This window comes from Lampetra planeri, chromosome 66, assembly GCF_965212315.1.
Source record: "Lampetra planeri chromosome 66, kcLamPlan1.2.h2, whole genome shotgun sequence".
Classification (NCBI taxonomy): Eukaryota; Metazoa; Chordata; class Hyperoartia; order Petromyzontiformes; family Petromyzontidae; genus Lampetra; species Lampetra planeri.
The window spans coordinates 327,732-342,206 of NC_136172.1; the positions used below are offsets into that span (position 1 = coordinate 327,732).

Sequence of the window (14,475 nt, forward strand, 5' to 3'; positions counted from 1 at the left end):
GGGAAAAGTAAAAGTTTTATTTTTATGGAAAAAGTAAAATGATAATAAGCCACTCAGAACAACGCATTTATCTAAATATGTTTTGTTCGTAAAATGTAACTGTTGTGTTATTGTCAGATGTTCTAACTCTTCTTTATAAATCCCAGTTTTCATATCTAAGAAGTGACAACCCTAGTTTCCCAACGGGAGCTATCTGGGTTTTGCATTGGCTCAAGTGAGCATGACCCGGCTGATGAGACACTGTATTTTTAAACCAGTACACAATTTTTTTGTGCCGAACCATTTGATGCTGTTGAAATAATAAATAGCCAAGGTTTCTAATCGCTCAGTGCACCAGACCTCCCAATCTCTCCGCCTTTCCATCCACTACCTTCCCACGGAACCGCCTGGAGAAACTGCGCCGGATTTCCGCCGTCCGGAGGCCGTAGATGACCGGGTTCAGCGCGGGCGGGAACACGTACTGCGCCGTCTGGAGTGCATAGCGCAGCGGCCTGGGGAGTGACTCCAGAAACGAGAAGCCGCTGGCGAACGAGAAGAAAATGGCGGCGAAGAAGACGGAGACAACCAAGAAGTGGGTGCCGCAAGTCTTCAGCGCTTTCTTCTGGCCGCTGCGGAGGCCTGGCTTGCGGCACTCATAGAGGATAAGGCCGTACATGAGAACTATCACGCATGCGGGAAGCACCATGGTGATGGCCAGCGCGGCTTGAATATAGGCCCTTGGACCGCTTAAATCCCCGCAAGACAAGAACAGGACCACGAGGTAGTCACAGTACGGAGCGACTATCACCGGCGCCTTGCAGAAGTTGAGGGGGATCACGAAGCCCACGTTGCCCAGGCACGTGGTGACCGCTGCGGCTGTTGCAACGATGAAGGCCCCAATGGCCTTGCAGCTGGACATGAGCGAGTGGTAACTGAGTGGGTAGCCAATGGCCAGGTAGCGGTCGACGGACATGACGGTTAGGGTGAAGCTCTGCATTCTGATGGACAGGTGCAGGAAAAACATCTGTGCCATGCACTCGCGCAGGCTGATGTAGTTGAAGGACGTGACGTTCTGCATGAACCGGGGCAGTATGCTGAGCACCGACATGATGTCAGTGAGCGACAGCGCGGCCATGAGCACGTACATTGCCTTGTGCAGCTGATGATCTCGAAGGATGACGAGGATTAGGAGGCAGTTGCCCATGAGGGCCGCGGTGAACATGGCCAAGGTGAAGAAGAACACCGCGAACTTGACGATGGGCGGCTCTCGGAATGGGGTCACCATGAGGATGAGGTCAGGCGTGAACAAGGAGAGGTCTGAAGAGGCGTTTGTGGCCATGGCCGGATGAAAATCTGTGAACTGAGGTGGAGATGGTGCCCCGGGGTAGGGTGGGGGAGGGGTCACAGAGAGACGTGGTCAGAATAACAGGACTCACGAAGCAGCGATGGCATTGGCAGGACCTGCAACAATTCACCCATTCATCAATGGGAATCGCAGCGCACGAGCACGATGCACGTGTTCAATGGATGATTCATGATGCGTGTGAGTTGTACGTAAATCATACGTCAGTGTGGAATTCAAGCTCATGGAAATAAAAATGTGTATCTACTAGAAATACGCCTAAATCTAGCTCCTGCGGAGGGCTTCTCGCTGGTCGCCTTCATTGATGTCCTCTTCTTCCCCCCCCCCTCCAACCAATGTGTGCAGATACTACTGACTATTATATGTAGGGTGTGTAGTAGACACTACTGACTATTGTATGTAGGGTGTGTAGTAGACAATACTGACTATTGTATGTAGGATGTGTAGTAGACAATACTGACTATTATATGTAGGGTGTGTAGTAGACACTACTGACTATTGTATGTAGGGTGTGTAGTAGACAATACTGACTATTATATGTAGGGTTTATAGTAGATACTACTGACTATTGTATGTAGGGTGTGTAGTAGACACAACTGACTATTGTATGTAGGGTGTGTAGTAGATACTATTGACTCTATTGTATGTAGGATGTGTAGTAGATCCCACTGACCATTGTATGTAGGGTGTGTAGTAGATACTATTGACTCTATTGTATGTAGGGTGTGTAGTAGATACTATTGACTCTATTGTATGTAGGGTGTGTAGTAGATACTACTGACTCTATTGTATGTAGGGTGTGTAGTAGATACTATTGACTCTATTGTATGTAGGGTGTGTAGTAGATACTATTGACTATATTGTATGTAGGGTGTGTAGTAGATAGACTATTGTATGTAGGGTGTGTAGTAGATACTACTGACTCTATTGTATGTAGGGTGTGTAGTAGATACTACTGACTCTATTGTATGTAGGGTGTGTAGTAGATCCTACTGACCATTGTATGTAGGGTGTGTAGTAGATAGACTATTGTATGTAGGGTGTGTAGTAGATACTACTGAATCTATTGTATGTAGGGTGTGTAGTAGATACTATTGACTCTATTGTATGTAGGGTGTGTAGTAGATAGACTATTGTATGTAGGGTGTGTAGGCATATACACCTGCAAAATACATTTTTTTGCAGGGGGTCGACAATTTTTGGAAACCTGTTGAATCAACTTTTTTATCCCCACATCTGGGGGCGGGGGGGAGAGGTCCACTATGTCTAACTTTTTGACTCAAGCCTTCTCAGAGGCTCTCATAATTAGTTGACGGACAAACGGAACGCCGGGCTTTCATAATAGAAATGCTGAATGAATGGAAAATTACGCATTTCTGGATAATGGATGAAACAATAATTGATGGAGCAATAATTAGATTGATTACACTGGTTCAGAAGGATCTTAACATACAACGAGAAAGAATGCACAAGAAAGAATGTAACTTAAACAGAACAAGCGAGTCACATTTAACAATTGGGTCCATTAGGTTTGGGTCATAGTTTACAGCTGCAGCAGCATCACCAAGGCTGCTGCAGCAGCATCATCAGGTCAGTTGCCAGAATTGCGAAAACGTCCTCCAGTCTTGGGCCTTAAATAGCCACTGGTGTGTGACGTCATCGACGCGCGTCCACATGAGAGCATGACGTCATCAATACAATTGCATACATTTGAAAAAATTATGCTACGATAGAATAGAATACGTTGTTTTATGTTAATATAAATACATATAGGTTTGAAGTTTTCACGACTGCAGGAATCCATACTCCGTGGTTCTTTTGGTAAAGTCACGTCGGTATAAGATAAAATAAATCACGACGTTTCGCTCGCAACACAAGCGTCCATCACCTGACTTTACCGAAATAACCAAATAATATATGTATATAGGTTTTACCCTTTCTGGCAATAAAACATTTGTGTTAAGATGTTCAAACACCAAAGTCTGCATTAACCACACACAGTACTTGTAGTGAACATGCAAACAAGCATGTTTTGATGATAGATGGCATTGTGTTTGAAACTGATTGGCTTACACCAGAGACAGCTTTTTGCTTTATGGCCTAGTCTGTTTTAACACCTGTTTCACTGGCCGACACGATAACATCTATTATTTGTCATACTTTGAAATGGTCCCATGATGTTTATATACGTGGTGATGTAAGTTGTTCGTCGTTAATTAGTTATGCTAAATGGTTAATAATGTTATGTTAGTTCAAATTAAGTCGAATACGCTATTCTGTTGAGGTTGTCACGTGACTACTCACCGATGCGTTTCCGAGCTGCGCTCAGCTCGGTTGAGACGATACCATCAACTTTAAATGGAATCTCCAATCAGCCTCGGGCCACGAGTAAACAGCTTATGTATCGAACATCACCGATATCGATATCAATCGAATGTCCTGTTTAACCGACATGTTTCCACATCTGCCAGGAACTGAGTATTTGACAATTATCTGGTGATCTATTCGTCCGGTGGTCATCTATCATCCTGTCTGGCCAAACCCAGATAAACTCATTGTTGTTGTTAGCTTCGGTCAAGTTCATTCTTTTGCTACAAATTAAGTGTTGTTGTATTTAAATTTGTTGTGCCCCGTGCCAAAATCTCACTCGAATTTGTAACATTTTGCAAGAAAAAACAAATCTCGCTAATTCATCTCTGACTCATAATCCCTCAAATATACGGGGAGTTTTGTAAAACAAATTACGTGTGTTCGTTGAATTTTAAACGTCGCCCTTTGTTTGACCTCAAATGGTTCGAGCACTCATACGCAGCAGTGCTCGCGTTGTCAACATGCGAACATCTTCTTGGTTCTTTCGGTAAAGTCACGTAGAAGGGAAATAATAAAATAATAAAAATAAAACATTATTAAATAATTCTCACGACGTTTCGGCCACAACGCAAGCAGCCGTCCTCAGGTGAAGAACACGTCTGTCTTGTCTTTCCGACAGACCTGTTCTTCACCTGAGGATGGCTGCTTGCGTTGTGGCCGAAACGTCGTGAGAATTGTATTTTATTATGTTTTATTTTTATTATTTTATTATTTCCCTTCCACGTGACTTTACCGAAAGAACCAAGAAGATGAATCCCTGCAGTCACGAAAGCTTTAAATCGAAACATGCGAACAATCCCATCCGTTCCATTGTGGCGCTTGGGGTTATTTTGTTCGTTGATGCGGTCCGACCTCACGCCCGAGACTCTACTCGCACTTACACTATGAGACCTCCTTTACCAGTGGAAACATATAGTGATAGGTTTTTACCCTTTCAACTGGTACAAAAACTGACACCTTTATACAAGGCATCATGTTTGCAATAACCACAACACAAGCAGTCAAAATGCAAACAAAAAGAAACAACTGTGACAATGATAATGATATGCGCTGTCCTTGAAGTTGATTGGTCCACACCCGAGACAGCTTTTCTTAGAACCTAGTCTCCATTGGTGTTGGACGCCAAAAGGCGTCATCTGGTCCAACACCAATAGAGACTAGGCTCTAATAAAAGCTACTATGCGCTACACTATACACTACAATACTATACACTACACTATACACTACACGACACACTACACTACTATACACTACACTACTATTCACTACACTACTATACACGACTATACACTACACTGTACACTACACTACAACACTATACACTACACTATATACTACTATACACTACACTATACACTGAACTACTATACAATACACTATACACTACACTACTATACACTACACTATACACTACACTACTATACACTACACTACTATACACTGCACTACTATACGCTACACTATACACTACACAACTATACACTACACTACTATTCACTACACTACTATACACGACTATACACTACACTGTACACCACCCCTACCCTCACCACCTAACACCCTGAATCCCTCCCCAGCCCCAACCTACCCCTCGCTCTCTCCACCCCTAGCCACCATCCCATCCCCCATGTTCCCTCACCTCTGGTCACTGCCCCTACCCCATCCTTCCCTGAACCCTACCTCACCCCCCACCCCCCAACCTCTTCTCAATATTCGCTCGGCTACGCTCTGCCTAGCAACCCATTGATCCCATCATTGGGCGCACTCACTACTAAACCATCTACCATCACGCTAACCCATGCTTTCACCCTCATCCGCTATCACGCTCCACGTATTCATCTTTTAACCTCCCCCCCCCCGTAACATCGCCGCGTTCCCCTGCCGCCATGTTTCATTCCTTTTCCAAACCCGATTGTTAACGGTCGAACAAATCCAATCCACAGGTCCCTTATTTTAGCCATTTTGAACCGGAGTTGGCAAGCATTGTCAGAGCGCCTTGGCGAAAGGAGATTTGAACGAATGGAACGCGGTTATGAGACAAACTGTTGATGAGACAGATTGAGTGGAGACAGATTGAGTGGAGACAGATTGAGTGGAGACAGATTGAGTGGAGACAGACTGAGTGGAGACAGATTGAGTGGAGACAGTTTGAGTAGAAACAGATTGAGTGGAGACAGATTGAGTGGAGACAGAGTGGAGACAGATTGAGTGGAGGCAGATTGAGTGGAGACAGATTGAGTGGAGACAGAGTGGAGACAGATTGATTAGAGACAGATTGAGAGGAAACAGATTCGAATGGAGACAGATTGAGTGGAGACAGAGTGGAGACAGTTTGAGTGGAGACAGACTGAGTGGAGACAGAGTGGAGACAGTAGAGACAGATTGAGAGGAGACATTGAGTGAAGACAGATCGAGTGGAGACAGATTGAGTGGAGACAGATTGACTGAAGACAGATCGAGTGGAGACATTGAGTGGAGACAGATTGAGTGGAGACAGATTGAGTGGAGACAGAGTGGAGACAGATTGAGTGAAGACAGATCGAGTGGAGACAGATTGAGTGGAGACAGATTGAGTGGAGACAGATTGAGTGAAGACAGATCGAGTGGAGACAGATTGAGTGAAGACAGATCGAGTGGAGAAAGATTGAGTGGAGACAGATTGAGTCAAGACAGATCGAGTGGAGACAGATTGAGTGGAGACAGATTGAGTGGAGACAGATTGAGTGGAGACAGATTGAGTGGAGACAGATTGAGTGGAGACAGATTGAGTGAAGACAGATCGAGTGGAGACAGATTGAGTGAAGACAGATCGAGTGGAGACAGATTGAGTGGAGACAGATTGAGTGAAGACAGATCGAGTGGAGACAGATTGAGTGGAGACAGATTGAGTGGAGACAGATTGAGTGGAGACAGATTGAGTGGAGACAGATTGAGTGGAGACAGAGTGGAGACAGATTGAGTGGAGACAGATTGAGTGGAGACAGATTGAGTGGAGACAGAGCGGAGACAGAGTGGAGACAGTTTGAGTGGAGACAGATTGAGTGGAGACAGATTGAGTGGAGACAGATTGAGTGGAGACAGAGCGGAGACAGAGTGGAAACAGTTTGAGTGGAGACAGATTGAGTGGAGACAGACTGAGTGGAGACAGATTGAGTGGAGACAGATTGAGTGGAGACAGATTGAGTGGAGACAGAGTGGAGACAGATTGAGTGGAGACAGATTGAGTGGAGACAGAGTGAGTGGAGACAGAGTGGAGACAGATTGAGTGGAGACAGATTGAGTGGAGACAGATTGAGTGGAGACAGAGTGGAGACAGAGTAAAGACAGTTTGAGAGGAGACAGATTGAGTGGAGACAGAGTGGAGACAGAGTGGAGACAGATTGAGTGGAGACAGATTGAGTGGAGACAGAGTGGAGACAGAGTGGAGACAGATTGAGTGGAGACAGATTGAGAGGAGACAGATTGAGTGGAGACAGATTGAGTGGAGACAGATTGAGTGGAGACAGAGTAGAGACAGAGTGGAGACAGTTTGATTGGAGACAGATTGAGTGGAGACAGATTGGAGACAGATTGAGTGGAGACAGATTGAGTGGAGACAGATTGAGTGGGAAGAGATTGATTGGAGACAGATTGAGTGGAGACAGATTGGAGACAGATTGAGTGGAGACAGATTGAGTGGAGACAGAGTGGAGACAGATTGGAGACAGATTGAGTGGAGACAGATTGAGAGGAGACAGATTGAGTGGAGACAGATTGAGTGGAGACAGAGTGGAGACAGAGTAAAGACAGTTTGAGAGGAGACAGATTGAGTGGAGACAGAGTGGAGACAGAGTGGAGACAGATTGAGTGGAGACAGATTGAGTGGAGACAGAGTGGAGACAGAGTGGAGACAGATTGAGTGGAGACAGATTGAGAGGAGACAGATTGAGTGGAGACAGATTGAGTGGAGACAGATTGAGTGGAGACAGAGTGGAGACAGAGTGGAGACAGTTTGATTGGAGACAGATTGAGTGGAGACAGATTGGAGACAGATTGAGTGGAGACAGATTGAGTGGAGACAGATTGAGTGGGAAGAGATTGATTGGAGACAGATTGAGTGGAGACAGATTGGAGACAGATTGAGTGGAGACAGATTGAGTGGAGACAGAGTGGAGACAGATTGGAGACAGATTGAGTGGAGACAGATTGAGTGGAGACAGATTGAGTGGAGACAGAGTGGAGACAGATTGAGTGGAGACAGATTGAGTAGAGACAGAGTGGAGACAGATTGAGTGGAGACAGATTGAGTAGAGACAGATTGAGTGGAGACAGAGTGGAGACAGATTGATTGGAGACAGATTGAGTGGAGACAGATTGGAGACAGATTGAGTGGAGACAGATTGAGAGGAGACAGATTGAGTGGAGACAGATTGGAGACAGATTGAGAGGAGACAGATTGAGTGGAGACAGAGTGGAGACAGATTGATTGGAGACAGATTGAGTGGAGACAGATTGGAGACAGATTGAGTGGAGACAGATTGAGAGGAGACAGATTGAGTGGAGACAGAGTGGAGACAGAGTGGAGACAGATTGAGTGGAGACAGATTGAGTGGAGACAGAGTGGAGACAGAGTGGAGACAGATTGAGTGGAGACAGATTGAGAGGAGACAGATTGAGTGGATTCCTTCACTGCGGTAGACAAAGTCGATGCTTCACCTGCAGCCGGGCGACACAAAAACGATTCCTGTCCCCACGAAGAGCCTGCGCAAGCACCACGGGTAGCAGCCAAAGCAGCAACGTGAACAGGCAATCCGACAACGCCTCTGGCTACCGGGCCACCCACACACCCACCTGTCAACCCGGACCCCCTTTTATATCGTTGATTCGCCTCCAAAATAAACACCGCGCAAAACTCACGGGGATGTGGGACCAGGTCCCCCACCCCCCCCTCTGCCTCCCCCCTGGTCCTTCCCTCCTCCCCCTGACCACCCACCCCTACCCCACCCTCCCCGTCGACCCTATGCCACCCACACCACCCCACCCACCCACCCCAGGGGAGGGACAAGAAAGGAACGGTGGGGGGGGGTGGGCGATGCGGGTAGCGGTGGCTAATTGGCGACTGGGCCGACCCAGGGTGGCGAGGCGACCACGTGGCTCCGTTGGGTAATGGAGGTGATGCGGCTGTTGTAGGAGAGGGAATTGATGGTTGGGGGGAGGGGACAGGAGGTGGGGGTGGGGGAATGGGGGGCGAAGGTTGCGGGGGGGGGTTGTGTTTGCGTCATGCATTGGAACGCGTGGGAACGAGCGCCTGGGTCAGAGAGACAAAGACAAAGATCTCCCGTGTGGCCTTACGCTATGGGGCAGGCGCTTTTCGCGAGCAGCGCCTATCAAGGCTGGCACGGCGCCCGATGGGGTGGGTGGCCTGTACCTCGTCCGCGCTAGCTGGGTCATGTAGCCCGCATGCCCAGCCACCGCATGCTGCCCAAGCAGCTAATTCTCGGCCAGATAGAGGGGGTTACACGGACGCTGCATGGGCTAGAGAAGCTATGGACTGATGCGTTGCAGGAGAATGTGGAGGTCAGTGGACTTGCCGATGGCTGGTACCAGCGGTGTCAAGATCGGCACTGTAGGGAGCGCAGTTGGTGCATCTTCCAGTCATCTCAGTCAATTGACCAATAAGCACCTGAGTCTGTTTCGTGACCCCCTGCGAGCGGGCCTTCGACACTTCACGTGGCCTGGACATGCATAAGCACCGTTGTGACGTCACGGACACTTAGTCGCGAGTTCGACCCCCGATGAAGCTTTTGAGCGCTGAATGTGGTTCAAAGGAACTTGCAACCAAACACCACCTTGGGCTAGAGACCCAATGCAGAATATGCATTGGGTTTGATCTTCCGTAAACCGTGGCAGAATAATAATCTAAACATTCTTAACGCATGCAAAGGGTCCGATTACATGTGTTTTTTTCTTCATTCGCTTGTCAGTTACTTAGCTACTTGGGGATAACCTCACACAATGTACAATTGGATACAAATGTTTACGTTCATTGTTCGTAACATTTATTTCTCAGACCGAAGTAGCTACAGTCTCGTCTGCCCCCTCCCCCCTCTTGCAGACAACGTCTGATAGATACACACCTTGCACTGCTCGGGCCAGGCCCTGCTACCTCAACCGATAATTTGTCATTCTACGCTGGGATGGCAGTAGTAGGGGGCCTCCTTGAGTGTGGTGCCTAAAGATGTGGAACGCTCTTCCGTCAGGCCCCCTCAGATTGTCTCCAGGCACCGAACAGTTCAGGAAATTCCACAAGACCTCATTTCTCTCCCCCCCCCCCCCCCCCATTAGCTTTTCCTTGAGTATGCCCCCTTTTTTTCTTCGTTCAATCGATCTTCGTTCAATCGATCTTCCTTTAATCGATGTTGCAAAGGATCGCAATGGATCTCTTTAGTAGGAGGCGAGTTTTTATTTTTACTCCAAAAATTGCATTGAATAGAATGGAACATTGGAATTGAAATTCGGCAAACGGTAGCCAAAACAAGGGGTTTGTCACGTTAACAGAAAATGCCAATTCGTTCCTAGCACAGCACTAACCGGTTGTTGTGTGATGGACAGTTAAACCGCGGGAGAGGAGTTGTTGTGAGATGGTCAGTACGTCTGCTGGTACTGAGCCGTACTGACCATCTCACAACAACTCTCCCGCGGCCCATCCTGGCTCCTCCCCACCTTAACCAGTATATATATAAGGCCGGGTCTCTTGGGACTTCTCTTTACTTGATACAGCAATCGTGCTGTGACGGTTTCACCTGAAGACGGAAGCTTGTGTTTCCTCCGAAACGTCGTGATTTATTATTTTATTTCTTTTATTTTTATATTATTATTTATTTCTATTAATTACTTTTTTACCTACGTGACTTTACCGAAAAAACCTAAGAGTATGAATCATTGTAGTCACGAAAGCTTCAAATCTAGAATTACAAATAGCTTCATCAAGCGACAGCCATAATTGTGGGGAAATCCTCCTGTTTAGTTCCTGAAATAGAGGCGTAGATGTGATGATGTCACTTGTGAGCCCTTCACGTGCGAAGGGGGGATGGGGGGGGGATTAACGAATGCGTAATAATAACAAGGGGCATCCATTGCCGCTTAGATGCAAAGAGCTGAAACAAAACAAAACAAACTCCAGTAGTGCGTGACTGTGGCCACCCAGAACAAACGCCTTGTGGTCCAATGCCCCAAACTACAAAACAATTGACGCGTTGCTGGTACCGTACCTGTGCGGCGGCATGGCAACAAACACCTGGGGGTCCTCATGAGGTGGTCTGATGATGTCTCTGTCGGATGTTGCCACTTAGATTCAGCGGACGCTTTCCCCCATTTCGGAACGTATTGGCGGTGACACCCCCACCGCCACCGCTGCCACCACCACCACCTCCGCCACCAACACCACCAACAACAACAACCACCATTCGCCACTAAGTGGCGGTGACGTCACCACGACGCTTGTGCCAGGCCATGTGCACCTTGAGACCACATGAAGTGTCGAACGCCCGCTGGCAGGAGGTCACGGGGCAGACCCAGGTGCCACGGGTCGACTGACTGAGATGACCGAAATGACTGGCTGATGCACCACCTGTGCCCCCTACTGTGCCAACTTGCTGTGCTTTAGTCACCTGGTGCTCCGCTCGTTGTTGTGAGTGTCGTTCTTCCGCCCTCCATTGTTGTTGGAGGGCGACTGCCTCCAACTGCCCAGTAGCGTCCTTCACGAGCCTCCTCCACAGAGGCCGATCTTGACACCGCTGGTACCAGTCATCGGCAAGTCCACTCAGCTCCACGTCCTCCTGTACCACATCACTCCATCTCTTTTCTAGCCCGTATTTAGGCATGCGGTGGCTGGGCATGCGGGCTACATGATCCAGCCAACGCAGCCTTGCCTGCCGGAGGAGCTTACCGATGGGACTTTGCCCAGATCTTTCAAACCAAGTTTACTCGCCCGATTCTTGGTGAATGCGTCCCACGCGATGCGATGAGCAATTAATGCTGATTGCGTACACACAAACGTGGAACACGTATACACACGCACAAACATCGATATCTCAATCTAAACTTTAATCGGTTCAATTGACGCTGGCGGCGTTAATTGCTTACCGCATCACGTGGCAGGGGAGGGAAGGAAATTGGCGACAAAAAAGAGGAGGTGAAGTTATGAGAGAGAGAAACGGAAATGAGTTAAGGAGAGGGAGACTGCCTTCATGTACAGAAGCGGTGCTGAGTCTCTGTGCAGTGTTGAGTGACTGGCAGTGTTGAGTCTATGGTGCAGTGTTGAGTCTATGGGCAGTGTTGAGTCTATGGTGCAGTGTTGAGTCTATGGTGTAATGTTGAGTCTATGGTGCAGTGTTGAGTCTATGGGCAGTGCTGAGTCTATGGTGCAGTGTTGAGTCTATGGTGCAGTGTTGAGTCTATGGTGCAGTGTTGAGTCTATGGTGCAGTGCTGAGTCTATGGTGCAGTGTTGAGTCTATGGTGCAGTGTTGAGTCTATGGTGCAGTGCTGAGTCTATGGTGCAGTGTTGAGTCTATGGGGCAGTGTTGAGTCTATGGTGCAGTGTTGAGTCTATGGTGCAGTGCTGAGTCTATGGGGCAGTGTTGAGTCTATGGTGCAGTGCTGAGTCTATGGGGCAGTGTTGAGTCTATGGTGCAGTGCTGAGTCTATGGTGCGGTGCTGAGTCTATGGTGCAGTGCTGAGTCTATGGGGCAGTGTTGAGTCTATGGTGCAGTGCTGAGTCTATGGTGCAGTGCTGAGTCTATGGTGCAGTGTTGAGTCTATGGGCAGTGTTGAGTCTATGGTGCAGTGTTGGGTATATGGTGCAGTTTTGAGTCCATGGGCAGTGTTGAGTCTATGGTGCAGTGCTGAGTCTATGGGGCAGTGCTGAGTCTATGGTGCAGTGCTGAGTCTATGGTGCAGTGCTGAGTCTATGGTGCAGTGTTGAGTCTATGGTGCAGTGTTGAGTCTATGGTGCAGTGCTGAGTCTATGGGGCAGTGTTGAGTCTATGGTGCAGTGTTGGGTATATGGTGCAGTTTTGAGTCCATGGGCAGTGTTGAGTCAGACGTCGAAGCGCAGTGTGTGGCCCCCCAAAAGCTCGGGGCCCGGGGCGACCACCGCGATTGGCCATACTCCAGGGCATGGCTCCGTTCACAAGTTGCTAGGTCGGGGGGGGGGGGGGTGTCAACATGAGCGACCCTCCCTCCACCTGCCTCCACCAACGCTAGAAACCCCCGACTCCACCCCCCCCTCCCTCCTTTATCGCCCGACGTCTGCCACCCTCCTTCGGAACCGTTTCACGCAGCCGCGCCGAATCTCGGCCGTCCCGAGTCCGTAGATGACGGGGTTGACCAGCGCCGGGACGATGCAGTGCAATCCCTGCAGGCAGTAGGACACCTCAGCGCCCACGCCGGCGAGGAACGAGATGTTGTTGGCGAACGAGAAGAAGACCGAGGCGAAGAACGCCCCCACGGCGAGCAGGTGCGTGACGCAGGTGCGCAGCGCCTTCCTCTGGCCCCGGCGGAGTCCCGCCTTGCGGCACTCGAGCAGAATGAGCGCGTAGGCGAGCGCGACGGCGCACGCGGGCAGCACCGTGGCGAGGGCGAGCGTCGCGTAGCCGTAGCGCCGCTGCGTCCCGACGTCGCCGCACGACGTGAACGCCACGGAGTAGAAGCTGCAGTAGACGGCGGCCAGGACCCGCGTGCGGCAGTAGTCGAGGCCCACGAGCAGAGCCACGTTGGGGCACGTGAGGGCGCACGCGGAGGCGGCGACGGCGGCCGAGGCGCGCAGGGCGATGCCGTTGGTCATGAGCGAGCAGTACCTGAGCGGGAAGCCGACGGCGAGGTAGCGGTCGACCGACATGAGGGCGAGCAGGAAGGCCTGGGCGCGCACCGACACGTGAATGAGGAACATCTGCACGGTGCACTCGGCCATGGAGACGCGCCCGATGCTGCGGCCGCCTACACCTGCTTCGTCGTCGCCGAGGAGGTTGGCCATGACGCGCGGCACGCTGCTGACCACCTGGACGATGTCGGTGAGTGCCAGGGAGGCGATGAAGGTGCACATGGGGGTGCGGAGGCGCCTCTCGAGGCACACGACGAAGCAGAGGAGCGCATTGCCCGCCACGGCGGCGGTGAAGAGGAGGAAGAGGGTGCCGACGAGCGAGAAGCGGACGCTCGGAGGGTCTCCGAAGGGGGTGACCATGACGATGAGGTCCGAGTGGGGAAGAGTAGGAGGAGCGATGGACGAGAAGTTTGACGACGCCATCTGTTGGTTGGCCTGTGCGGTTGTTCGTACGTCCATCCAGAGGGTTGTGTTCTGTGCAAACGAAAACGCACGAATGTTGACATCACCTTTTTTTTTAAATCCTTTATTAAATCCTTTATATTAAGTTCGCTTACTTGCTTGCTTGATGGTGGCAGACAATCATCTGACCCATAGGTGGCAGCCATCTCAAGCCAGAGGACGAGAGGACTCTGGCCGCCACGCATATAAAGGATTTATAGTGAAAAACTTTGTTTTTACGGGTTAATTATATGAAGTTTGCTTGCTTGCTTGCGTGCTTGCGTGCTTGCTTGCTTGCTTACGACCGTGCAAATCTTTCGGTAGTTTTTTAACACACTTCCCGTGATCCAATCGAGCTGACATTTTCCACACAGACTCGTTGTGTGCGACAATTAATTTTCGTGTAAATTTTTTTCCAAAATTTTACACTGTTTATGGAATTTTTTTAAAATATTTAATTAC

General features: G+C 49.2%; 2 protein-coding genes across 2 annotated transcripts; both read right to left on the reverse strand.

Annotated features, from left to right (window-relative positions):
- Positions 1-325: 325 nt before the first annotated feature.
- LOC144737265 (olfactory receptor 2M3-like) lies at positions 326-1,318 on the reverse strand. Its single transcript, XM_078619984.1, has one exon. The coding sequence runs from the start codon at positions 1,316-1,318 to the stop codon at positions 326-328; it is 993 nt and encodes a 330-aa protein (XP_078476110.1).
- Positions 1,319-12,987: 11,669 nt separating this feature from the next.
- Positions 12,988-13,995, reverse strand: LOC144737235 (olfactory receptor 52B2-like). Its single transcript, XM_078619956.1, has one exon. It carries the CDS (start codon positions 13,993-13,995, stop codon positions 12,988-12,990), a length of 1,008 nt encoding a protein of 335 aa, XP_078476082.1.
- Between the last annotated feature and the right edge of the window lie 480 nt (positions 13,996-14,475).

What these genes read in the sequence shown, in the direction of transcription:
- LOC144737265 (XM_078619984.1), bottom strand. Translation starts at nt 1,318, where the DNA reads ATGGCCACAAACGCCTCTTCAGACCTCTCCTTGTTCACGCCTGACCTC.
- LOC144737235 (XM_078619956.1), bottom strand. Translation starts at nt 13,995, where the DNA reads ATGGCGTCGTCAAACTTCTCGTCCATCGCTCCTCCTACTCTTCCCCAC.